The 24,150-nt window shown below is 43.7% G+C and overlaps 4 protein-coding genes across 4 annotated transcripts; 2 read left to right on the top strand and 2 right to left on the bottom strand.

Annotated features, from left to right (window-relative positions):
- Positions 1-1,969: 1,969 nt before the first annotated feature.
- Positions 1,970-3,058, top strand: LOC133891346 (ethylene-responsive transcription factor ERN1-like). Its single transcript, XM_062332062.1, has one exon. It carries the CDS (start codon positions 2,036-2,038, stop codon positions 2,909-2,911), a length of 876 nt encoding a protein of 291 aa, XP_062188046.1. The 5' UTR covers positions 1,970-2,035; the 3' UTR covers positions 2,912-3,058.
- A 3,566-nt stretch (positions 3,059-6,624) lies between these two features.
- LOC133890785 (tubulin alpha-3 chain) lies at positions 6,625-10,196 on the bottom strand. The gene is made up of 5 exons (XM_062331339.1): positions 9,910-10,196; positions 8,869-9,083; positions 8,570-8,769; positions 7,373-7,881; positions 6,625-7,265 (listed from the first exon to the last, which is right to left on the bottom strand). Exons 1-5 carry the CDS (start codon positions 10,020-10,022, stop codon positions 6,950-6,952), a joined length of 1,353 nt encoding a protein of 450 aa, XP_062187323.1. The 5' UTR covers positions 10,023-10,196; the 3' UTR covers positions 6,625-6,949.
- A 6,265-nt stretch (positions 10,197-16,461) lies between these two features.
- LOC133890352 (small ribosomal subunit protein uS12m-like) lies at positions 16,462-17,113 on the bottom strand. Its single transcript, XM_062330749.1, has one exon. The coding sequence runs from the start codon at positions 17,005-17,007 to the stop codon at positions 16,462-16,464; it is 546 nt and encodes a 181-aa protein (XP_062186733.1). The 5' UTR covers positions 17,008-17,113.
- A 3,640-nt stretch (positions 17,114-20,753) lies between these two features.
- On the top strand, positions 20,754-23,246 carry LOC133890351 (uncharacterized). The gene is made up of 4 exons (XM_062330748.1): positions 20,754-20,874; positions 21,493-21,618; positions 21,733-21,928; positions 22,415-23,246. The coding sequence occupies exons 1-4, from the start codon at positions 20,754-20,756 to the stop codon at positions 23,244-23,246; spliced, it is 1,275 nt and encodes a 424-aa protein (XP_062186732.1).
- The last annotated feature ends 904 nt before the right edge of the window (positions 23,247-24,150 follow it).

The following is a 24,150-nucleotide window of genomic DNA, read 5'->3' as shown; positions in this document are numbered from 1 at the left end:
ACATTGTTTTGTGATGTGTTAAAGTACTTATACTCGCTAGCAAGCATATCATACTACACAAATATGTTTGGGGCGGCTGCAGATACAAAATATGCTCTCAAAAACTCAAGGGCGCCAAAATTTGAACTAGAAAGAGGACAACATCATCCGGTGATGGAGAAAGACCTGGTTGATGGCAGTATTTGTCAATAAACAAGATAAACAAAGCACAAGTGGGCGTGGTTGATGAAAAGTTAATGTTTGGCCGTTCCTAATTTGTAGCGTATTTGCTCGTCGTCGTTCTCTCTAATCCTGCCATGTGGCAGATTACGGTGAAATTCATACTTGGTCTCCTGTTGTTGGTTTGACTAGAGATAGCCGCAAATTAGGGAAGAACTAGTCCAATCAGTGTCCTAAAAAGTTTTCAGTTAAGGTAATGCAAGCTGGTGAAGACCTAGTAATTAAGTCACTAGGAGAAGTAGACCCCTTTTCTCTTTCTTTCTTTTTTTGACGGTGCAACGGAGGATAAATCGCCCACCTGAAATTGAGAAGTAGACCCCTTGACTCCTGCTTTCATGCTTACTTGGTGCTGGGCATTAAGGTGGGAAGCCTTGCTAAAACCAGTGTTTAGTGAAGGTCTCTGCTTCTTCTTTCCTGAGCGCTCGGCGTGCTGGGTTTTGTACAGTGCTTTGTTCCTGCCTTTCATAGCTTATTAATAAAATGCAAGCCCCACTGTAGTCCTTCAAAAAAAACCAGTGTGATTGTTGCCTGCAGGACAGTTTTGTAGACATTGGAAAAAATATCCATTTTATTGACTCGAAGTAAATGATTATCTTTCCTATAGTACAGTAACGATTTGTCAAACTTAAGCACTTAACACTGATAATGATTTTTTTTTTCAAAATCAGAATCAGAATCACAGAAAATATGAAACGTCACTAGGAGGAATATAAACCCCTTGACTCCCGTGCTTCCAAGCTCACTTGGTGCTTTGCATGTCCTTGCTAAACTCTAGTGTGCTTGTTGCCTGCAGGCATGTAAAGTTTAGGAGGCATTGAAAAAGGAAATTCCATTGCATTGACTCAAAGTAAACGATTATCTTTCATATAGTATAGTAATGATTTGTCAAACTTGACATAGATAATGATTTTCTTTTTCAAATTCGAATCAGAATCACAGAAAATATGAAAGGTCAAATACTCCTATAGTTAGTGCTGATGCACTACAACTAGAAATATCAAAAATTGTTGATCCCACAACAACATAAACTACTGAGTTAGAGTAGAAAAACAGGCTTTGAGAGTTTGCTCACCGACAATATATAAGGCAAAACTGAAAAACTAGGGATGGGTGTGTAATGATCCGTGGGTATCCGCAAATCCACTCTCGATATAACTTTATTCAATTAATTGGTCATTTTAACTAGGTTAAATGACTAATTAGTTAATTGAGTTGAACTAAAGTGAATTCACGTGTTGCTCCGCGCCCATCCCTACCAAAAACAATCTAAAAAGATAGAAAGATCCTAACAAGATGCCTTATCTCCAAACACTCCTATTTCCATAAATACATAGTATTGACTCGGGTTCACAAAATCGTCGGTAACCGCTCAGTTATCGTGGTTACCGGTCAATCGGTCCGCACCGCATTCATAAATCGATCGGTTTTTGGTTAAGTTCAAATTCAAAATTCAGTTTTTTTTTTTTGATAAAATTCAACTGGTTTCTACCGAATTACTGTGCAGTTACCGCAGTTTCACGGTACCAGAGGCCAGTTTTCGGAGATCAAATAAATATATTTGTAAACCCTGGTACTGACAAACAGACATGGCATGATTATAGGCAGACCAGGATTTGACCAGCCCCTGAAAGTAACCCCACAGGCACCATTGCCAAGTGATGCCTTGCAATTTGCATGCCCTCAGATCCTCTATAAATTCTCCCCTTCGGCAGTTGCTCGCCACCAAAGAAAGCACAAACACTTGGGCAGACAGACACCTGTTTCCTCTTCTCCTCTCCTACCATTCCAACCATCAGCACAAGCCAAGAAAGCTCACATGGAGCTCCACTTCCAAGCGCAGCCTCCAGTGTTCCAGGTCAAGGACTACTGCTACTACTACTACCAGCAGGAGGCCGCCGCGCAGGCCCGGCCCAAGCCGCGGGGCAGGAAGAAGGGCGCCAACAACCACAGCAAGTTCGTCGGCGTCCGGCAGCGGGCGTCGGGGCGGTGGGTGGCCGAGATCAAGGACACCACGCGGAAGATCCGCATGTGGCTCGGCACCTTCGAGACCGCCGAGGCCGCGGCCAAAGCCTACGACGAGGCCGCGCGCCTCCTCCGCGGCGCCGACGCCCGCACCAACTTCGCGCCACGCATCTCTCCGGACTGCCCGCTCGCCGTCCGCATCCGCGGCCTCCTCCACCTCAAGAAGCTCAAGAAGGCCAAGTCCGCCGCAGCGAGCTCCTCGTCGAAGCAGAAGGCTTCGAGCTCCCCTGCTCCCACCACAAGCAATAGCAATAGTAATAGCACGAATAGTGCTTGTGGTGGCTCAAGTAGCAGCAGCAGCGCGGTCAGCTTCGACGACGCCATGAAGCAGTTCGTCGGCGCAGAGGACGTCGGTGAGGTGTACCGGCCGGAGTTGGCCCCCGTGGGCGCCAAGGAGTTCGATTCTTGGGTGTTCGACTCGGCGTTCGGCCAGTTCCCGGCGCTGGACGGCTTCGCGGCCGCCGTGGACAGCGCCGTCCAAGCTGCACCAGCGGAGGAGCCGAGCGCCGCCGCGGCGCCGGGCGAGATGGCGGAGTTCGAGCGGATCAAGGTGGAGCGTCGGATCTCGGCGTCCCTGTACGCCATGAACGGCCTGCAGGAGTACTTCGACAGGGTGTTCGACGCGTCCGCCTGCGACTCGCTCTGGGATCTCTCGCCGCTCTGCCATTAGCTAGCTTCGCCTGAATTGTTCGTGCGTCCTTCTTGCTCTTTGCGCCTCCTGGGTGATGTCCATTGTTTGCCGGGGAAGAAAGAAGTAGTATCAGGTGTCAGTGCGTGTGCGGTGTAAAGAGGAAGAGGATCCTACTCGTTGTAGTCAGACGATGCATTTTTTGTGCAAAAATGCTTCAAATTTGCTGTGTGGCAAATCAAATTATTGCGCATTTCAACTGTCAGGATACATTAGCGATCTTTGTACCACTAAATGCTCGAGGGAACCAATCTTGAAGCACTACACTCTTGGTTCCTTAAGTAAAGCCCAGGCAGGGGCGGATCTACACGGGGTTGGGGGCTCCAGTCCCGCTACTAGCTGGAACTCCATTGAAGAGTAGTGGTGGAGGAGGAAGAAGAGGAAGTAGAAGAAAAAAATTAGGAAGAAGAGGTGGAGGAGGAGAAGGAAGAAGAGAGAGTCTTCTACTCATCAGGTCTGCGTCACCACGGAGCCGGGTTTGATTATTATAGTGTAGTTCGATCCTCTGGATTTAACTCGGGTGAGGAAATTACAATTTCTTGTCCTTCACATGAATGTTCGATCAGGACTGTTAATTAGACTGTTGTGTTGCTCAACAGTTGTGTAATTTTCGTATGCACTTATGGCATATTTGTTTTAATCGAAGATTATAAAAAATAGCTTATAGATTATGGATTGTAATAAGTTAAATTGTAAAAACTAGATTGCATAATCTGTATAAGCTAGTAGAAGATAGATTACTGAATTGTTACAATCTGAAGGTTAGATGGTTAAAAATTAGATTGCGCAATCTATCTGTTTGTTTTACCTTGCAGATTGTAATCACAATCTATAATCTGCAAGCTGAAACAAATAGTGTCTTAGTTCCTTGTCGCGAACCAGTTTAATTTCTCAACAAATTTGTCTTAAAAATCGGCAGTGCTTTGAATTTTTCTTTTGAGACTTTTTAATTCGCATTTTTTTTTAGATTCCAAAATTTGATGAAATATATATCAGATGGTGAAGAAGAGCGAGTTACTGATATGTAGGCGGTCGAAGTTCAGATTCGAATGTGGCCCATGAAATGGTTGAAATCTCGAGTGCCCACGTTATAAGATTCGAGCCTTTTTGTTTCAGGAATCAAACTCGAGCCCCTATTTTATAGATTTTTCTAAGCAACCTTGTAAATTGTAATCGCTAGTAAGCGCCCGAACCATCGACGATGCTGTTGAGTGTTGACCTCCCAATCACATTTCACTTCCAATTAGGTCCGTCCAACGGAGTCTCGATCCGTCAACGGCTTTTTGGTTTCTGTTGCAACTTGCAGCCTCGATGATGGGCTGAACTCCAGGAGAGCAGAAATATTGCTAGTGCCCACGACACTGCAACAAACAAACGCACATGTCAGGACAAGCAGAAGAGGCCTTTGTTAGTGTAGTAGGTTGGTAAGCTATAAGTCACTGGGCCGGTGGACACTCTAAGCAAATTATGTTACATCGGATCTTATAAGTAGATTTGTCTATGTGTGACATGTGTTTTTTATCACGTTTGCACGTATGTATATAACCGTTAAGATCTAAAATGTATAATACAGATGAAAATTTCACACAAATATTTTATCTGGAAGTCTCAAAGAATTTGTTTTCCGCCAAGTATACTCAAGAACCAGCCAACCAGGGTAAGCAGCAGCAGCAGGCGACTGTGCTCGGCAATTCACGATTCGATTATTCTGCTCTCGGCTGCGATCGACCCCATTGGGAGTTCGAGGTTGCCTTGTAATGTCCTTTGCTCATTAACAAGTCGGAAGGGAAAAGGAAATGACAAGGGAGCAGTTGCTCTAACCGTCACAAAGTAAGGTAGTGTTTTTGGTTCATCGGTTTTGGACTGAGATTTTATTACAGTTTAAATTTATTCCATTGTTTTACGTTTGGTTGGGTCGGACCGTAAACAGCTATCACAATCAGTTCTCTGCCTAGTTAAAAGTCCATAACGCTCGGTCGGGAGGTGAAATAATTCTCGTTATTTCTCACGATTTCCTCCCTCTAGTGATTGAGCCACACCCCAGCTGCGGGGCATTCACTTTTTTCTGCTATGAGAAAGTATTAATTGCTCATTTACCACTATATCTCGTATGTATAGACTCAGGATGATCCACATATCATCCTCAGCAGCAATTAACATTTCTTTAGAGTGGCAACTAAGTAATTATCCCTTAGCTGTGACCACTCGCCTCCGGTGACATCCTCATCCTCTTTTTCGTCCAGCGCTCGTGCATAGTGATTTCCTCGTCCGCATCGCAGAGATGGTGGGCGATGGTTTTCCAATAGCCACCGCGATGACGAACTTCCTGGTTGAGCCAATTGGGGTGGCCTACCTAGCTTCGGGTAGCTCCAGACGTGCTTCAAGTTCGACGCAATGACGAGGTCCACGAATTTGCTGCCGTCGTCGGAGATGAAGGGTGTCAAGTCCACGCCCTCATCAGCAAGAAAAGTGGCGGCTTGCTTGAATTCGAAGAGGCGACAAGCGTTGTACGCAAGAACAGGATGTCAGGCTTGTCATCGGCAGAAGCGACGACCCGATTGAGGCTGCAAAAGGTTCATGGCGTCACTCGCCTGGGAGAAACCTAGCTCTGTCAGAAGCTTTGTTCGCCATGGTTGAAACAAACAAATGCCCATTTTCTCCCCGTTAACGGTGTCATTTGATCCCATTAACATTTACAAGTTGCTGCAAGCGCCGTGTGAGCTGATTTTGTGTGTCGCGCGGGAAACGGAAACGGTCGCGAACTGGCAATTTTGAAGCTTCTTTTCGCGGCCCAGTTGGGTGCGCGTGTGTCAGTCGGGCCGGCCGCGCCCCAAATGCTGAAGGGCGTGTGTGTTGCCCCGTGCTCGCTCACGAGGAAAACTCCAGTTGTTTTGCCCGGAGCGGCCCTGCCGGGCCCGATGCCTCGGCACCTCCAACGGCCCAGCGTGCCCGCAGCTCGGGCAGGTGGATGACGAGCGTCACAGCCGGACGTGCATTTTCGCTCCAATAAATTGTGTCAGCCGCTAGATCTACGGAACATCTACTGTACTGATGGCTCAAATTGTAGCAGTCCAACTGGGATTTATTTTATTCTCGTGGCAGGCACTTTTATTCTCGTGAATTTATTTTATCAGAGAAAACATCAGATGAGCTGAACAGCAGCTTCGGCTCATGGCAGTAGCTGAGCCGCCGCCGTGAAACTCTTTTACTAAACTGCGTTGATACATGAGAAATTGGTACCGGCTACACGCGGCAAAACGGAACCAGCCCGAGTTCTGAGACTACGATGAACAACACGACCGAGTTGAAGCGTCACTGGGCTACCTACCTACTAACCAACGCAGATCCACTGGCCTACCGACCTGGCTCTTGGGCGACAGATCGAAAACACTTCCAAGTTGTCACACACTTATCCTTCAACATGACGACGCCACATCTGGACAAACCAGGGGAATATGTGCAGCCAACGCTGTCGTATGTGCCAAATCAGCATGACGATCTCCACATGCCATCACATACTGCGCAGTCTGTGCACATGCTATTGCACCCCCACCTTCTTATAGCATTTGAGCCAGCTCAAATACACTGGCGACTGATCTTAGCATCAGACCTAGTAGCAACGACATGCCGTGATTGACTAATGTCTAACGGTCTCGTAACAACTATCAAACCTGGAAGCAAAAGGATGCTGGGGATGCCAAGACTTCTCAGTTTATACAAGTTCCAGGACAATGGAAGTAAAACATGTACCATGCAGAGCAAACGATTTACAATAGAGAACTTCCTGCAATTCAGGATTCAGCTCAGAATGGCGTGTACACCGAACTTGGACCGAATAGCATTGCAACCCAAAACAGGACGCGGTATGAACAATCATGGCAGTGCCGGGGGCTACGAACAATTTAGCACAAATTACAAATCGGAAATACAAACAGCAGCTGCAATGGAATGGAACCATAGAGTATACTGAACAACAACCCAACCATTCATTAACCCGCAAACTACTTATCAACCAGCTACTCAGTAGTCTTCTCCCTCGTCACCCTCATCGTCCGCGCCTTCCGCGCCAACCTCCTCGTAGTCCTTCTCAAGAGCAGCCAAGTCCTCACGGGCTTCTGAGAATTCACCTTCTTCCATACCCTCACCCACGTACCAGTGCACAAAGGCACGCTTGGCGTACATCAAGTCGAACTTGTGGTCGATGCGCGAGAATACCTCGGCAACAGCAGTGTTGTTGCTGATCATGCACACGGCGCGCTGCACCTTTGCCAGGTCACCACCAGGGACAACTGAGGGTGGCTGGTAGTTGATACCGCACTTGAATCCAGTAGGGCACCTGTGTGGCAGCAGTATAAATTGGTTGGTTAGCAATGCAAATCAAGTGGATAGGTGCTTGTGATAACATAAATTAGTGCAACTATAATTGTGACAAAGACAGCTTACCAGTCAACAAACTGGACAGTTCTCTTGGTCTTGATCGTTGCAACTGCTGCATTGACATCCTTGGGAACAACATCACCACGGTACATCAAGCAGCAAGCCATGTATTTACCGTGCCTTGGGTCACACTTGGCCATCATGCTTGAGGGCTCAAAGACAGCATTGGTGATTTCAGGAACAGAGAGTTGCTCATGGTAGGCCTTCTCAGCAGAGATTACAGGGGCATAAGATGAAAGCATGAAGTGGATACGAGGGTATGGAACAAGGTTGGTCTGGAACTCAGTGACATCCACATTGATAGCACCATCAAACCTCAGGGACGTGGTAAGAGAAGATATGATCTGTGAGATCAGCCTGTTCAGGTTGGTGTAAGTTGGCCTCTCAATGTCAAGCGACCTCCGGCATATGTCATATATAGCCTCGTTGTCCAGGAGGACTGCAACATCTGTGTGCTCGAGCAAGGAGTGGGTTGAGAGGACACTGTTGTATGGCTCTACAACAGCTGTTGACACCTGCAATCCAGAGTGGCATTAGATGAAAAAGGCAACGATGGACCGAACCGAAAATCATAGAACATGTCTACCCACACTGTCCTCACAGCAGCTAAGATGCAGATAACCTACTCACATGAACAAGCTGAATGGCCCATGTGCAGGACAGGACACAGGAGAGTAAAGCACTAAGGATAATGTTGGCTCATGTGCAGTGCATGATTTAGAGACACTCATAAAGAAGACCAATAATCCGTGAAAGTTCCAAAAAAATGTGCTAAGAAAATAACATTTGTACTCTAATCATGGCCTTAACCATATACAGTAAGATCCCTACCAACCAGAACAGTTGTTTGTTTAGTCCACACATGATTCAAATAATTGCTAGGCTGATCAAATAATCAGTATCTACCTGTGCGATTTAGAAGCGCAAGAACAGTGGTGCCAAATTACATTATCCATATCTTATCAGGGCTCACAAAAAATAAGAGTTCTATATGTCTTAGGAACTTTACTGTTGGCATATCCGTATAAATTGTCCAAAGGAGATCGAAGAGCTACTTCATGCATTTTCTTTTCATTTCTCAGATACTTATGCCAACCTCCTCTTGAAAAGAATATGGGCATAGACTAACTTAAATTATACATGTCGTTTTTCTGAAACCGCAGATACTATGTTGATAAGATAAGATTTGAGGACAGGTCGTACCTGTGGGGAAGGATAAATGGTGAAACCAAGCTTAGACTTCTTGCCGTAATCAACTGAGAGACGCTCCAACAGCAGTGAACCAAGTCCAGAGCCAGTACCACCACCGACAGCATTGAAAACCAAGAATCCCTGCAGCCCAGTGCAATTGTCTGCCAACTTGCGCACACGGTCCAGGCATAGATCTACAATCTCCTTTCCAACTGCATTCCGCACAAAAAAAAAAATCAGAAATTGAACATTTTCGCAATTGCAATAGCATAAGGTTCCTATAATACTAATGGAGACCCAAGCCAAATTACCAGTGTAGTGGCCACGGGCAAAGTTGTTAGCAGCATCCTCCTTCCCGGAGATGAGCTGCTCTGGGTGGAAGAGCTGGCGGTACGAGCCAGTGCGCACCTCGTCGATGACTGTGGGCTCGAGGTCGACGAAGATGGCCCTCGGCACATGCTTGCCCGAACCGGTCTCACTGAAGAATGTGTTGAACGCATCATGTGCGACGCCAACCGAGGTATCACTGCACGTCATAATCAAACAATACAGTGTTAAGAAATCAATAGGAAGAACTCTAATCAAGTGATCGGTAATCATTAGCCTATGCGGTAAAAAGTAAATTACAGCCTACAAAAACTGCCTCAGGATCCGAACCAAGATTTTGTACTCACAGGCAGAGTAGCACTGGCACGATTGTTTATGGTTCTACCAGATTACACACCAAACAAACAAATAGAGAGAAGCCTGTCACTTTTGACAATGAACCAGATGGAACTCTTCAATCTGAAGAACTGAATCTGTGGGGATGCGTAATGAATAATGTAACTGGGGGCTCTGGTGAGTGTCAGACCATGGATCTCCCAGTACATGCATAAACGAGCACTCTACACAAGAAACTAATCGCATCCCTCTGTAACGCCTGCCTAATTCGCAGAAACGGAACAAATGGACCAATCGAAAGGCCTAATAGTCCAAAAAGGCAAGGGCAAACTCTTAATTAGGAAACGCCGCATCTCGTCTGGTTCTTGCCATCTCTCAACAACCGGCAAAGAAATGTACCAGACCCAACACATCCCACCCAAAGCAGCATCTCAAAGACCAAACGCGAAGTACAACGGAAAGGAGCAAGACAGACCAAAATTACGGAACTGCCATGGAGGTCTCGTCCAATCTGCACCCACCCCCTATCGTTCGCTCCGCCGAAGCAAATATTTCGCGGAAATAAAGAAACGCAACGGACATGCCGGAATTTTGAGGCGCCTCTAGCCCGCTCCGCAGATCGCGCGGCGGAGGCACGCAAAAAATTAAGAGCACGAACCGCATTCGCGGATCGAGAGAGGGGTCGTCACCTGGGCATGGTGCCATCGGGCTCGATGCCGTGCTCGAGGCAGTAGAGCTCCCAGCAGGCGTTGCCGACCTGGATCCCGGCCTGCCCGATATGGATGCTGATGATCTCCCTCATCCTGTGCCCTGCCCTCCTCCTCTCTCCTCTCGCGGCTTCTTTCCTTGGGGAAGGGCCTCTCTGTCTAATCTCTCTCTTCTTTCCAAAATGTGTGAGATCGGGAGATAAAAAAGGAGCCGAGGAGAGAGAAAGAGAAGGAGGAGGAGCGGGCGGGGTGGTTTTCTGGGTGCAGCAGCGAGGGAGCGAGCGGTTGCTTTTGGATCGGGATCCTCTGGCAACTGCAGAGAGGCTACTGTAGCTACAGTAAAGTGCATTAAGGTCTGCTCCGAGCTGTTGATTTTACGCTAGATGTATCAGATTCGCATGCTACAGTGTGCTACAGTGGTGTGATACAGTACCAAAACGCCTGTATATAAACCCAGATACTGTTGCTACAGTAATGCGTGATTAACTAATGCACAGCACTGTAGCACCAGACTCATTTTACTGTGTAAACAGTGATCATCTGCATTAATTATGTATTAATGCAGAGAATCCGGGTCCCAAACGCTTTTACGTGAGCCAGGGCTTCTTCGTGGGCGTTGTCCACGTGAGCCGGCCGCGGCGCGCCCCGTCACGTCCAGCACCAGTGCCACGTAAATGAAACTGGTTCCTGACTCTCCGTCCAAAAATATAAGATGTATTTTTATTTTGAAAAGTTAAATTTTATATATTTTGATGAATAATTAGTCAGATATGAGAAGAGTATATTTCAACGCATATCACGCTCACGCATCTACTAGTGCGCATACATCACATGTCTATAAATAAAATTATTGAAAACACTCACGTATGTAAATTATAGATACTAGAATTCGAAAACTAAGATCATCCTCAACCATATTCTCTTTATTTTGTTCCCTTTTCGATTATCTTCTCCGTTTTCATTCTTTTTATTTTCTCTCGTCTCCAACAGCTTCCCTTCGAGGAGAATCGCGAAGGAAAAGGAGAGATAATTCCGTCCTAAAATAAATGACTCTGTGAATCGCGTCGTGAAGAAACTGTAAAAGAAAACAGTTGGAGTGCTGAAGGAAACGAAAATTTCTTTACGGTGGGATTTTGGTTCTCGAAGGGAAGCCGTTGGGGCTAGCCTAATAGGTGGAGTCGATCCTCACGTCTAACCACATTAAGACTTTGTTTAACAGAGCTCTAACTCCTAGCTCTACGTCGGATCTTAAGTTTTTAGGCTAAAATAAAATATTTGAAGTCTCTATTTTTATTAAAATGGAAACAAAATATCTCTCCCAAACATCATTTGTATATCCACAACTTCAACTTTATAAATTTCTATAACTAAAAATACCCATCTTTAAAGAAAAATAGAGCTGGAGCTTTGCCGACACCTATGGTTCCTAAAATATTACTGTTTGCCATGCTTACAAAATGTTTTGCAAATAAATTATTACACTACTTACGAGTTGGGACTCGCAACTCATCATTGATGTCAATCTTATTTATGAACGTGGTGTCATATTTATACTATTATAAAATATATGAATTGTGATATAATTATACGAGCTTTACTATCCATCTAAGTTTATTAAACAGTTATGATGTAAAGATTCTCTTCATTCTTCTTTAAAAATATATTTAATCTCTTATTATTTACATTTTATATCTAACTGTTTAATATTTATCTTTTATATATTAATATATATTTGATTAATTGCATATGTATGAAACACATGTGTAATAGCTAGTATTTTTCAAACGGACGTGTGTCATCAAATATGGAACTTAGCAACAGCTTAATTGAACGTCAAAGTGTATCTTAACAAAAATGAATGTGAAAGTATAATACATGTGGGGAACAATTATATTTAGAAATAACACAATAAAGATCTATGCTTTGTCCTTGAAAATATAAGGCACCTCGAAAAAGAGAAGTCTCTACAATATATCATAGCATAATGAATGTAAAAATGCACTCGACTTTTCTAACTGATGTTTTTTTTTTATTTATGTATCTTATATGAGAATCCCTAGAAATAGTAAAGTGGTGGATCAAATGGAACATCTTTTGGTAGGGCTGAAACACGTCTAATGGTTCTGAAAAATAGCACAACCCAATGAGCGGGCGTAGGGAGGTTACTCTGGAGGGGTTAACAATTTTAGAGCTAAACTCAACATGGTCCTCTTAATAATCTCAGACCCTTTATTTGGAAATTTTACAACCCACAGTCAGAGAACGTATCAGAAGACAACTGGTTCACTACACTATAAATTCGAACTCAATCTCTGGCGAGAAACCACCTCTTGGTGTAGTAGTAAAAGCATAATGTTATGACTTCACTCACTAGAATTTAAATCCTAATATCCATTATTATACACACGTGAATGATTTCAGCGGTATTATCTGTAGACATGTGATGGGGGTATATGCGAGTGTGATAGAGATGTGTATGTGACAGTGTGAGTATAGTGTGCGTTTCAAGGTGGCTAATTGGGCTGGGTCTAATGGGCCAATACGAGGTACGGGAAAAACAGCCTGGCACATGCACGATACGGCGAGTAAATGAATTGGGCCAGCACGACACGGCTAGGAGGGTTGTGCCTAGGTAGATGTGAGGAATCGTCCAAATAATATTTTAATTAATCATTAAATCGACTATTTAACTAATCACGATTGTAATGATTAATCAAAATATCATTCCGGTAGTCCTGATATGTGTTCTGTGCCCAAAATCGGAACACACGTATTTTCAATATATATCATCACAACAAAGCTTAATAAAGAATGAGTAAGAAAAATACATTACAAGTCTTGAAATATTTACAATTTCTGACAATTTATAATAAAAAGAGATAGAGACTAAAGGAACATATTTACCTGCTAGCCAAAAGAGAAACTGCGCAGTGGGAGAAAACATCTATCAACAACAAAAGATAGGTGAAGTCATATGAACTTAGACTCCACCCCAAAATAACGCCAACCAAGTAGTTTGTACTACTCATCCCACCGCCTACCTCTATAATATATACATGTAAATAAGACTTAATCTATAATATATACATATAAATAAACCAACTCCAAGGATCATATATTTGGATATTAGCAAAGAGACGACCACATATTTAAGTAAATTCATAAGCAAAAGCAAATTTGGATATAGTATTATGAGCATATATACTTAACCATACATAAATACCCCTCCTATCCTGTAAGGATCAACATCATAAATATATGTAACATAATTATCATAAACATGTTTGTGAATAAATCCATCTCAACCACATTCCAAACATATAATACCATATCATTCCATATTCGTGACTCTACAACCGATGCAGATAGACATAAACATGCTCATAATCAAGAGCATGATAATTTAATTTTTTTTACACCATGCAAGGGGTATTATTTTACCCATACGACACGGAAACCATTCAGCTTGTGCACCCCACTAAAGTCTACACAAAGTGTACTCATGACAACCTTTTTCAAATAAGTCCTAACCATTTGACCAGACGTCTTAAGGTGCAAAAGTCATCTAAAACTACTCCCAAAACAAACTAGATAACTACAAGCCTATTATGCCTATGAAACCTAAGACATGCAAGCTAAAGGGTCACAATTGCATAAGGTATTTAGCTTATCCTTCCCATAAATGGATATATGGTTAGTACAAAAAAATGCAAGCACCGTCCACATCTCGTCTCGTTCTCATCACTCATCAACCCATCATTCTTATTATCATTGTGAACAATAATTAAACATATAGCTCATGAATGATGAAACATTTCACCGCTCGACTTCTACTGATGACTTATGCATTACTAAGCATTTCGGTTAACCTTTGAAGTTAGACATCACCATTATCATACTCAGGTTATAAAGATAAGGATCAACAATAGTATCAAGGTTAAGATGATGCATTAATATAGGTTCCACCCATATCACCTAACTCTGGAACGATAATCATGCAAACATACATAAAGCATAATTTATCATATTAGACACAATAGATCCAAAATAGTGGATTGAGTATGCTTAGATGTTTGTCTTGCTGCTCTAGCGCCTGGTTGATGCTACCTGCGTAGCACTCACAGAAATCTAGACCGCTCTCGGTCACACCCGTGTCACACTCCGGTTCTTCGTTCACTAAAGAAGAATCATATGATGTGATAAGCATGAATGAGATGCAAAGATGTATGCTACAAGATATATAACAATAAGTTAAAAGTACAAAACATGCGAAAGATTAACGAAGTCTACGATATAACAAGTTCAGAAACTCTGATAGAATCTGGAAATTCTGGTTTGAACTTGGAACTTCCGGATATTGGAACATCCAAGTTAACCTCCGGATGGGGGTCCTCAGATTGTCACTTTTTGATTGACTTGGAGGTTCTGGGTTGAAGTTGGAACTTTCGGGCAAGGGTTCTTGGTTAAACTCAACTCGGTTTAACCTAGAACATCTAGACTATACCCGAAACTTCCAGGTGGTCGGATTCTCCGAGCATGGTTCTGAGTATGGGTGCTCGGTTAAATCTAGCTCAAACTACCCAGAACTTCTGGGTTAAAAACCCAAAATTTTCAGTTCTGATAGAAAACACATTCTCGATGATTCATTGGCCGATTCAACTCTTGTGCTAAAATCTATCCCACATAAACATATACATGCAGTAGCCCAAGGGTTCTAGACTCAAAATACACACTAAACCAACACGATACCCGGGTTAGGTCAGAAATGCTGATCTTCGCTGGGATCTCCCCGATGACAATTTTGATGGCTTTTGGCATGGGGATTTTGGACCTAGAGCATCACCTTGACCTCCTCTACCTCGTAGGATATCACGCATAAGCCAAAAATAAACAAAGCTCACCCATTGCTTCCAATTGTGGTGGCAGCCATGGTTGAGCTTGGTGAGCTCAAAGTTGGTATATCCAACCATGGGAATGAAATGAGAGAGGCTTAGGGTGTTCACCACGTCCTAGCAAGCTCGTGGCTCGGTTGTGAGAGTTAGGGAAGATCCGAAGCTTGAGATGACATCAGGGAGTTGGTGACCAGTTTGAGGAGGAAGAAGACATGGCCAAGGGGCTTGAGCTCGGAGGGGAAGACAACCTCCGGTGGGGGAGCTCGCCAGGGGCCTCCTTCTTGGCCTCCCCTTGCTCCTCCTCCTTCTCTTGGCCGGTTAGGGAAAAATGAGGGAGAGGGAGAGTGTGAGGGAGTGAGAGAGTGGGTGAAGCTGCTGCTTGTGCAGCCGAGTGGGAGTGAGCGAGGGGAGGTGTGGGGGCAGCTAGTGGGTCCCATGCATTGGAGAGATAAGATATTTCAGTGGCAAATTCTATTTTTTTTTCTTTCTCATTTTCTTTCTCTCTTTTTATTACTTAAACCGAGGTGCTCTAGTGCTTCAAAGATAAAATTGCTCAAAATTAAACATGATGCTAATGATATATGATTATGCTTAAATACATGATTATGAGTTTTTGGAACATGACAGCTGGAGTTGCGGTACGCCGGACCAGTACGACACAGCCTCTTTAAGTTTTTCTATTTTTATAAAATTTTATATAATTTGTTTATCTGTAATAAACAAAGAGATACCTACCATAGTGGTAGAGTGTTTGCCTTTCATAAACGAGACTGACATGGCATGACTTGATCCTAAGTGTGCCATCCCTGAGCTGGCACCGTGACACGTGAGCCGGCACGGGATGACCCGTTTAATTAACTGGCCTAGTCGAGCTGTGCCTAAATAAGCCCGTGCCATGTTGGGCCGAGCTGCCCATTTGACCACCTCTAGGTGCGTGTACGTCACCTTGTAATGAAAAAAGCAAAGTCAGTCACTGGCATGCTAGTTTAGAGTGGAAACCACACGAGGCCGAGGACACTCTCTTCTCCCTCATCACTATTCACAAAAGATGATTGTAGATCTGAATAGAGGAAAAGAGTAATAAAATATAGAAAATATGATAGGTACTAAAAATAAAAAAAATGAGAGCACTATAATAATATTTGTAGATGTTATAATAGTATTATAAGGATGAATTTTTAAAATATTTATTAAAAATAGCTTAAATGATAGCAAATTTCACATAAAACAAAGGTCAAGCTACCTCAAAACAAAGAATCAATTACTCTTACTTGTTTCGGTGTGCAACGGGTTCTGCTACTCGCTACCGTGATGTTTCGGTGCACAGCAGGGAAGGCGATGGACACTGCCTAGTGCCTACCCGCGATCGGGCCCCATCCTGGCTCCTCCACCAATCTACTCTGCCCCGGTCCGATCTAGCACGACAGAATCTGGGGGCTACCATTTACCCGGTCGCTAGCCTTTAGCAGTAGTGTGTCCGTTGTTCGGTCAAAAAAAAAAGGTCGTGTGTCCGTGGCCGGCCGTGGCCTTTGTGCCATGAGGACGGGGTGTACCAACGGGAGCTGCCCGGCTGGGCGCCGTGCCCAATTGCCCATGCGCCAAGGTGTCAGGCCAGCGCCGGCACCGGCACGTGGGGAGCCGCTCAGATGAGCTGTGCCATGTGGAAGCGCCAGCGCCAGCGCCAGCGCGGCCGGCCCGGGGCTCGGTTCGCCCGCCCCACTCGAGCATTCTCGGCGACCTTTCTCATTTTCGCGCTGCCACTGGCCGGTGAGCGAAGCCGGCAATTCCCTTTTAACCGCGTATGGCTGCTCGCGTAGGTTTTTGGTCTTTCTGCACCATATTTAGATCTTCCCTTTCTACGATCCGGAATTCCCAGCAAATCCTTGACTCCTCGAATACGATGGGATTTCACACCTGGCGAATCTTTCACTCTACCTCCTCTGACTAAGACTATAGAATGTTCCTGCGAATTATGACCTTCGTCTGGAATGTGAGCAAATATATCATGTCGATTGCTCAACCGTACTTTTGCTATCTTACGTAGAGCTGAATTAGGTTTTTTCGGTGTTCTCGTCGAAACACGCAGGCATACTCCTTGCTTCTGGGGACATTGATCCGAAGCTCGAGTACGGTCCGTGCGCCGTTTTTCTTCTCTACCATGACGAATCAATTGATTTTTTGTAGGCATCCCTCTTTCCTATGTCCTTCCCCCCTTAGCCCTTTCACTAGTGGTTACTCCCGATCCGAAGCACCCCTTTTCCATTCATAGAGAGATCCAATCGTCAAAATCAATAAAAAGGTGATTTAGATCTAGCTCAAATTGATCACGGCAGCAAACCCCATCCAAAATGCCCCTTGTGTTAGCAATCACGTTCACACATAAAATCAATAATATTATAACATGTAAAATCAATAATATTATAATGATGTTAAAAAATTTACAAAAAAATAATTGAAAAAATAAGAAGTTGACGATGCACCTCTATAGCTCGAATGAAATAATAATGTATTAATATATTTAATATTAATAACAACTATTAATTATAGATTTTTAAATTGATTGAAATTTTTTTAAACAATTAAGAATAGAGTAAACGAGAGATAAGTTTTGATTATGTATGGTTTGATGTATAAAATATCCGATGAAAATCATCCAGATATACTTAACTTATTTATTTTATAAAAATATAAATTTAGATAGAAAAATTAGACATGTCCTCTCTATCTTGTCATGTAATGCAGCCTTCACAAGCAACCAATCCTTCGTTTCGAGGTGTCACTAGAGGGTACTACTTGACTTCGGCCCTTTTCGCAGAGTACGGTGAGAATGGCCGCACATGGAAAATCCTGTCACGTACTTACAAAGCGCCTAACGGCCCGAGAATGCTCAACTAGTGTTCAATTTCAAGCCGTTCACGGTCAGTAGTACCAACTGGCAGTGTTAAAACAAAGGACATGGTAATCGGGCGGCACGGTCCACGATGTGACGGTGCGGTCTTGCTGCGGTGCACCAGCTAGACTTGAGCAAGCACTTCACCTTCGTTTATATTATCTCCATTTTTAAACAGACGTTAGTCTAAAATACGTACAGCTAAATTTTAAAAAAATTTATTACTAATATATATATATATAATTATTAGGATTTAACACATCAAAATAATAATAATGAATTTATCATAAAACATATTTTGATATTATCTATTTTTATCAATTTTTATTAAGGAAAAATTATTAAAAATAATAGTTAAACATGTTTATTAAAATGTGTCAATATTCTAAACGATAAGTGAAAAAAACAAAACAGTATGAGACACTTTTTTGATAAATTTGATCGACTTTAATGGCAACCTGGGAACTAGGATTCCAAGAAGCCGAATGGGGCTGCGGGGAGCTTAATTTTGAACACTAGTTCAAATTTTAAGCACTTGTCGAAAAATGACTTCGTTTGGACTTGTGCTTCTAGGGACAAAAACCGTACAAGCAGCTATTACCAGCACAAACAAGCACAGCCTATAGAGTGCTGCCCCTACGGAAACGGAACTCGGCGGCGCGGGTCTCTCGCTCGACGAGGCACGGCGTGGTGCTGCCGATCGAGAGCGATGCACGCGTGTGACCACACCAAACCGCCACGAAGGATCCACGGCGGCCATGACGCGTTTGGAGCTGGACACGCACGCAGATATTTCCACAACCCCCCACCCCACCCCGCGAAAGAGGCCACCTGGGTACGGATCGCGAGCGACCACCCACCACGCCGGATTGATTGGGACGGTAGGGTCACCAGCTCGGTTAGTACGGGTCCGTTAGAACTGCAACTATATTTGCTATATTTAAAGTTATTATTAAGTGATAATTTATTATAGAAAATGTGACTAATAAATTTTTAAGTTAAAAAATTAAGTATATATCGTGTGGATCAGAGGACTGACAAAACATGATTTATCATAGTTATAATAATTATCCAAATAATTATCAAAATATATAACATGATTAAACTTAAATGTGTCAAGATTAAACTCGAAACAAACATGCCCTGAATCTTCAGCCGCCACGAACCATCACATCGGCCAGCTAGTTAGCCCCCCCCCCCCCCCCGGCGGGAATCTATATATCATGGCGGCCGTTGCGCGGTCGGCAGCACGCACAGCAGCGATCCAGCCGAGCCGAGGACGATCACACCGATCGATCGACGACGCCTACCGGCGCCGGATGATCAGCAGATGCCGCGATCGCGCGGTTGCAGAGTGAATCGAAGATGCTAAAGCCTACAGACCGATACATCGTCGTGCACTCGTACTGGATGCATGGAACGTACTCTCATAGGTGTACATGCACGCCTAACTGACTAACCGAGACTGCATCAAGCATGTAGCGTGCCATTAGCGACGTACATACTGAGACACTACATGCTGCTACTCGTAGCAGCAGTAACCTACCACCAATCTCTAGATCCCAAGCTGTAGGCTCGTGCTGCTGGCAGGAGACGGCGGCTGCTTGAGGCTCAAGCTTGGGCACCGGCCAGTGAGTGCAGTACAGCTGACAGTGAGGCTGCCAGCGGTGACGGGCTGACAGCTGCTGAGGCTCCAGCCTTCAGTTCTAAGATTGGTTTGGTAGCTCGACTATTCGTCCAGATCATCAGATCAGACGCTTTTCTCCGCTTTCTTCCCCAAGGATCGAGCGGATTATTGCAACGTTCTTAACGCCGCAACTTGGCGGATAGAGCTTACAAAAAGATGGTTCCGTTTGGTGGCTACAATCAGTGAGGAAAGAGATGAGGGATTCCTGGCTCTCAGGGGCGGAACTAGAGGGTAGTTTTTTTTTAGTAGGCCTAAGACTACTTGCTCTAGCGCTGAGCTTTTTGGTCGGCGTCGGCGTTCGGCAACGAGAGCTTGGCTGGTGGGCAGAGGCGGATCCAAAGGGTGGCACGGGTGGGCCATGGACCACCCTAATCTTTTTCTGTGGCCCAAGGCCCATCAACGGATCCGTCCATTTTCGTTCGGCCCATTTATCCGTCTCCACTCTCCAGAGTCCAGACTGCAGCGCCGTCCACTTTCCCAGTCCTGGCGCCGTCGGCCGTCCGCAGTCTGCAGCGCAGGTCCGGAGTCCTGAGTCGGTGAGTCCTGTCCTGCCCCCGCCGTCCGGCCGTCCGCTGTCAGGCGTCAGCAGTTCACTCCGCGCTCGGCGCTCAGCGCTCGTTGTTGCCGCCCGCCTTGAGGAGCCGTGAAGAAGCCGCTGCAGCCGAGGTTCATGACTGTTTTCTCTCCTCTCTTCAGAACTCCGATTAGTTGATTAGCTTGATAGGAGAGAATGAATCGATAAAAGGCTTATGTGTAAGTCAGTTTAGTGCTCATGATGAGGATTGTTTTACATTATTTTGAGCCGGAATACAATGTCTTTTTTTTCTTCAGATTTCAGATCTCAGTAATTCTATATTCTGATCAAATATAATGATATTTCCGGCGATCCTCACATTTGTTCAAATGAAGAGAGATATAGCAATTGTTGCATCGACACTTTCCAATTGACACATTTGTTCATATCAGCCTGAAGGCTCGCTGAAGCTGCAAACTAAGGTGATGATCGATTCAAGTGCTGACCAGTGAGTCTGTGAGTGTCTGAGTGATATGAACCAGCTCGACTGCTCGACCAGCTTGACTGCTCGAGGCGCTCTCCACCAAGCTCAAGGCCAAGAGCCCAAGACCATCCGGCCTGCGCTGAGCCGTATGAGCTATTCCCTTTGCTTTCAATCAGCTCGTTTTGCGCTCTGCCTGTATAAATTGCATGAGGCACCATCCCAGATTCCCAGTCACTCTCCGCCACCAGTTAAATAGATCTCCCAATCACAATTCACAAATGTATTGTATGATTTACATAACCATCAATTTATGTCTGAATCTGATAAATTGAGTATTTTTATTGTAGAATTGTTGTAACATGAAGAGGAATGGAGACATTGCATCTCTTTTTCGGAAACATAGAGCAAAGAAGATTGCCTCTTCTTCATCTCCTTCTTCGGTTGGTGTTGTGGCAGAAGAGCAAACTCAAGAACAAGAAGGTACGCCAGAGCAAGAGAGAGTAATTGAAGAAATTGTGAATCTGATGCCATCTTCTCCACCATCTGTTCCACTTGAAGATGTCTCACAACTACCACCGATTTATGATATTAATCGCTTTCCACATGATCCCGGGGAAAGATTGCCCATTGTAAGTTATCCTATCAATGATCAAGATGCAATTCGAAGAGCATATAGTCTTAAAGGTCCATTCCAACCTTATGCGCATGATTTTGCAAAAAGAAAAATTGGAAATAGAGATTGACAATTCACTCCTTTATGGTTTCATAAATATCATTGGCTTGAATATAGTATCAAGAAGGAATCTGTATTTTGCTTTGTATGCTACTTGTTCAAAAACGAAAAAAGTAAGGGCAAGGGGACTGATGCATTTATTAAAGGTGGTTGGAGAAATTGGAATAGAGGAGAGGAAGCACTTGATAAACATGTGGGTGGTGTAACAAGTGTACACAATGCAGCTCAAGAGAGATACAACTTATTTATTAATCCTAGTGCGGCAATTGATAATCAAATTGTGAAGTTGAATAATGAGGATCTACGTCTTTACAAGATCAGATTGACTTATTCACTTAGATACTTGAAGTTTCTTTTGCATCAAGGATTAGCATTCCGTGGACATGATGAAAATGAAGAGTCTAGCAATAGAGGAAACTTCCTTGAACTTTTGAATTGGCTTGCAGCAAATAGTGAAGAGGTGAATAAGTATGTTTTGAAGAATGCTCCAGGTAATTGCACCTTAACTTGCCCAGAGATACAAAAGCAAATTATTCAATGTTGTGCCATAGAAACTAGAAAGCAAATTATTGAAGAACTTGGTGATGAGCATTATGCTATTCTAGCTGATGAGTCTAGTGATGTATCACATAAAGAACAACTAGCTCTTTGCTTACGTTATGTTGATAGATTGGGAAGGCCATGTGAGCACTTTCTTGGAGTTGTTCATGTAGATGATACTACTTCTTTGTCACTTAAAGAAGCAATTCAAGCTTTACTTGTTAGTCACCATTTGACTATAACTCAAATCCGTGGTCAAGGGTATGATGGAGCTAGCAATATGAAAGGAGAGATTAAAGGGCTAAAAACATTGATCATGAAAGAGTCACCTTCTGCTTATTATGTCCATTGTTTTGCACATCAACTCCAACTAGTTCTTGTTGCTGTTGCCAAGGGAAATGATGATTGTGTGTGGTTTTTTGATCAAGTATCTCTCTTGCTGAGTATTATTGGAGTTTCTTGTAAGCGTCATGGCATGCTTCGAAATGTTAGACTTCAGAATATCTTGAAAGCACTTGAATGTGGTGAACTAGAAACTGGGAGTTGATTAAATCAAGAGATGGGGTTAGCTAGGCCCGGTGAGACTCGATGGGGCTCTCATTACAAAACTGTTGTTAACATTATTGCTATGTATCACATAATCTGTGAGGTACTCATAACTCTTGGAGAAGATACTTCACAAAGGGGTGATTGGCCAAAAATACATACTATGGTTGGAGTGTTTGAGTCATTTGACTTTATTTTCAGTGCACACTTGATGCTTGTTATTCTTGGATACACAAATGATTTGTCCCAGTGTTTGCAAAGAAGAGATCAAGATATTCTTAATGCAATGACACTTGTTAGTTTGGCAAAGAGTAGAATGCAACAATTGAGGTCTGATGGGTGGGATGCATTCATTCAAAGGGTCACTTTGTTTTGCAATAAACATGGCATCGAAGTTCCTGTAATGGAGGGTAATTATGTGCCTTATGGAAGATCAACACGGTTTGCTCGAAACCAAACAAATGATGACCACTTTAGAAGAGAAGTATATATTGGAGTGATTGATCAAATTAATCAAGAGCTTGACAATCGGTTTGATGAGGTTAATATGGAGTTGCTTTCTTGTATGTCGGCCTTGAATCCTGCCGACTCATTTGCCTCTTTTGATGCAGACAAGGTACATAGACTTGCTGAGTTTTACCCTAATGATATTTCAAGCACTGACTTGATAAGACTTGAAATGCAACTTGATAACTATATTGATGATATGAGGAGAGGTGATAGCTTCAAAGGCATAGACAACCTTGTGGACCTCTCAATTAAGCTTGTTGAAACAAAGAAACATAAAGTTTATGATTTGGTGTACTTGCTTCTCAAATTGGTATTGCTTCTACCGGTGGCGACGGCAAGTGTTGAAAGGGTATTTTCTGCAATGAGTTTAGTCAAGAGTAAGTTGAGAAATAGGATGGGTGATAGTCTTTTGGATGATTGTCTAGTCACGTTTATTGAGCGAGATATTTTCTCCAAAGTGAATGAAGATGATATAATCGAGACTTTTATGACTATTAGAAGGTGTAAGACCAACAAAAATTAGTATTGTAATCTTCTTTGAGACTTGTACCGTGTTTTTTATAGTCTTTAGATGGGTGATAGTCTTTTTAACGCAAATTTCAGACTTGTATGTTGGTAAAATTTCAGACTTGTATTGTGCTTTTGGTAAAATTCTATACTTATATGTTGGCACGTTATATTTGTGGTATTAAAAAAAGTTATGTTAAGTTGGACCACCCTTACCCAAAATCCTAGATCCGCCACTGCTGGTGGGTGTGGCGCCCCTGCGCTGCAACGACTCGTATCACCATCTAAGAAGAAGCGGCTAATTTTGGGCCTCATGAGCCATGGCCCAATCGACCTTATGCCCCTAACCAAGTGACCATGGCTTAATCAGTGGTGAAGAGTCAAAAAAAAAAGTAACCATGGCTTAATCAGTCTTATGCCCAATCGATCCTTCTGCTCCATGCCTTGACCGCTCCCACTCAATCACTAATCACGAGTTTGTGACTCGGCGGCGGCGCGGCGCGAGGACTGGGGAGCAAGGGCGCACAGGCACACGGCGGTTGGCAGGTGGCGGCGCGTGTTTGGTGCGGCGAACAATGCGGCTGCGGGAGCTTGGCGCGGCAGGCGGCGGCGCTCGACAGGCTGCGGCGCGGCGGGCGGCACGGCTCAGTGGTGGGAGCTCTTCTCCACGGCCGGCGTGATCGGCGTCTAGCGACCGGAAGTTCGGTAGCTCTACAGTTTCCAGTCTGATATATGTAATTAAAATAGAATAGCCATTTATGTTTAGTTTTTACAACAATATTGGCTACATCTTGGAGTTCTTGTGCAACTCATCATTTTAGTGCCTCAAACACATAATCTTTAGTTGAAAGATTTATCCAATATGCAATGTTTCTGTGAAATATAATCTTTAGTTAAAAAATATTGTATTATATTGTATC

This window comes from Phragmites australis, chromosome 14 (genome assembly GCF_958298935.1).
Source record: "Phragmites australis chromosome 14, lpPhrAust1.1, whole genome shotgun sequence".
Taxonomy (NCBI): domain Eukaryota; kingdom Viridiplantae; phylum Streptophyta; class Magnoliopsida; order Poales; family Poaceae; genus Phragmites; species Phragmites australis.
This window is presented reverse-complemented; position numbering and strand designations above follow the sequence as displayed.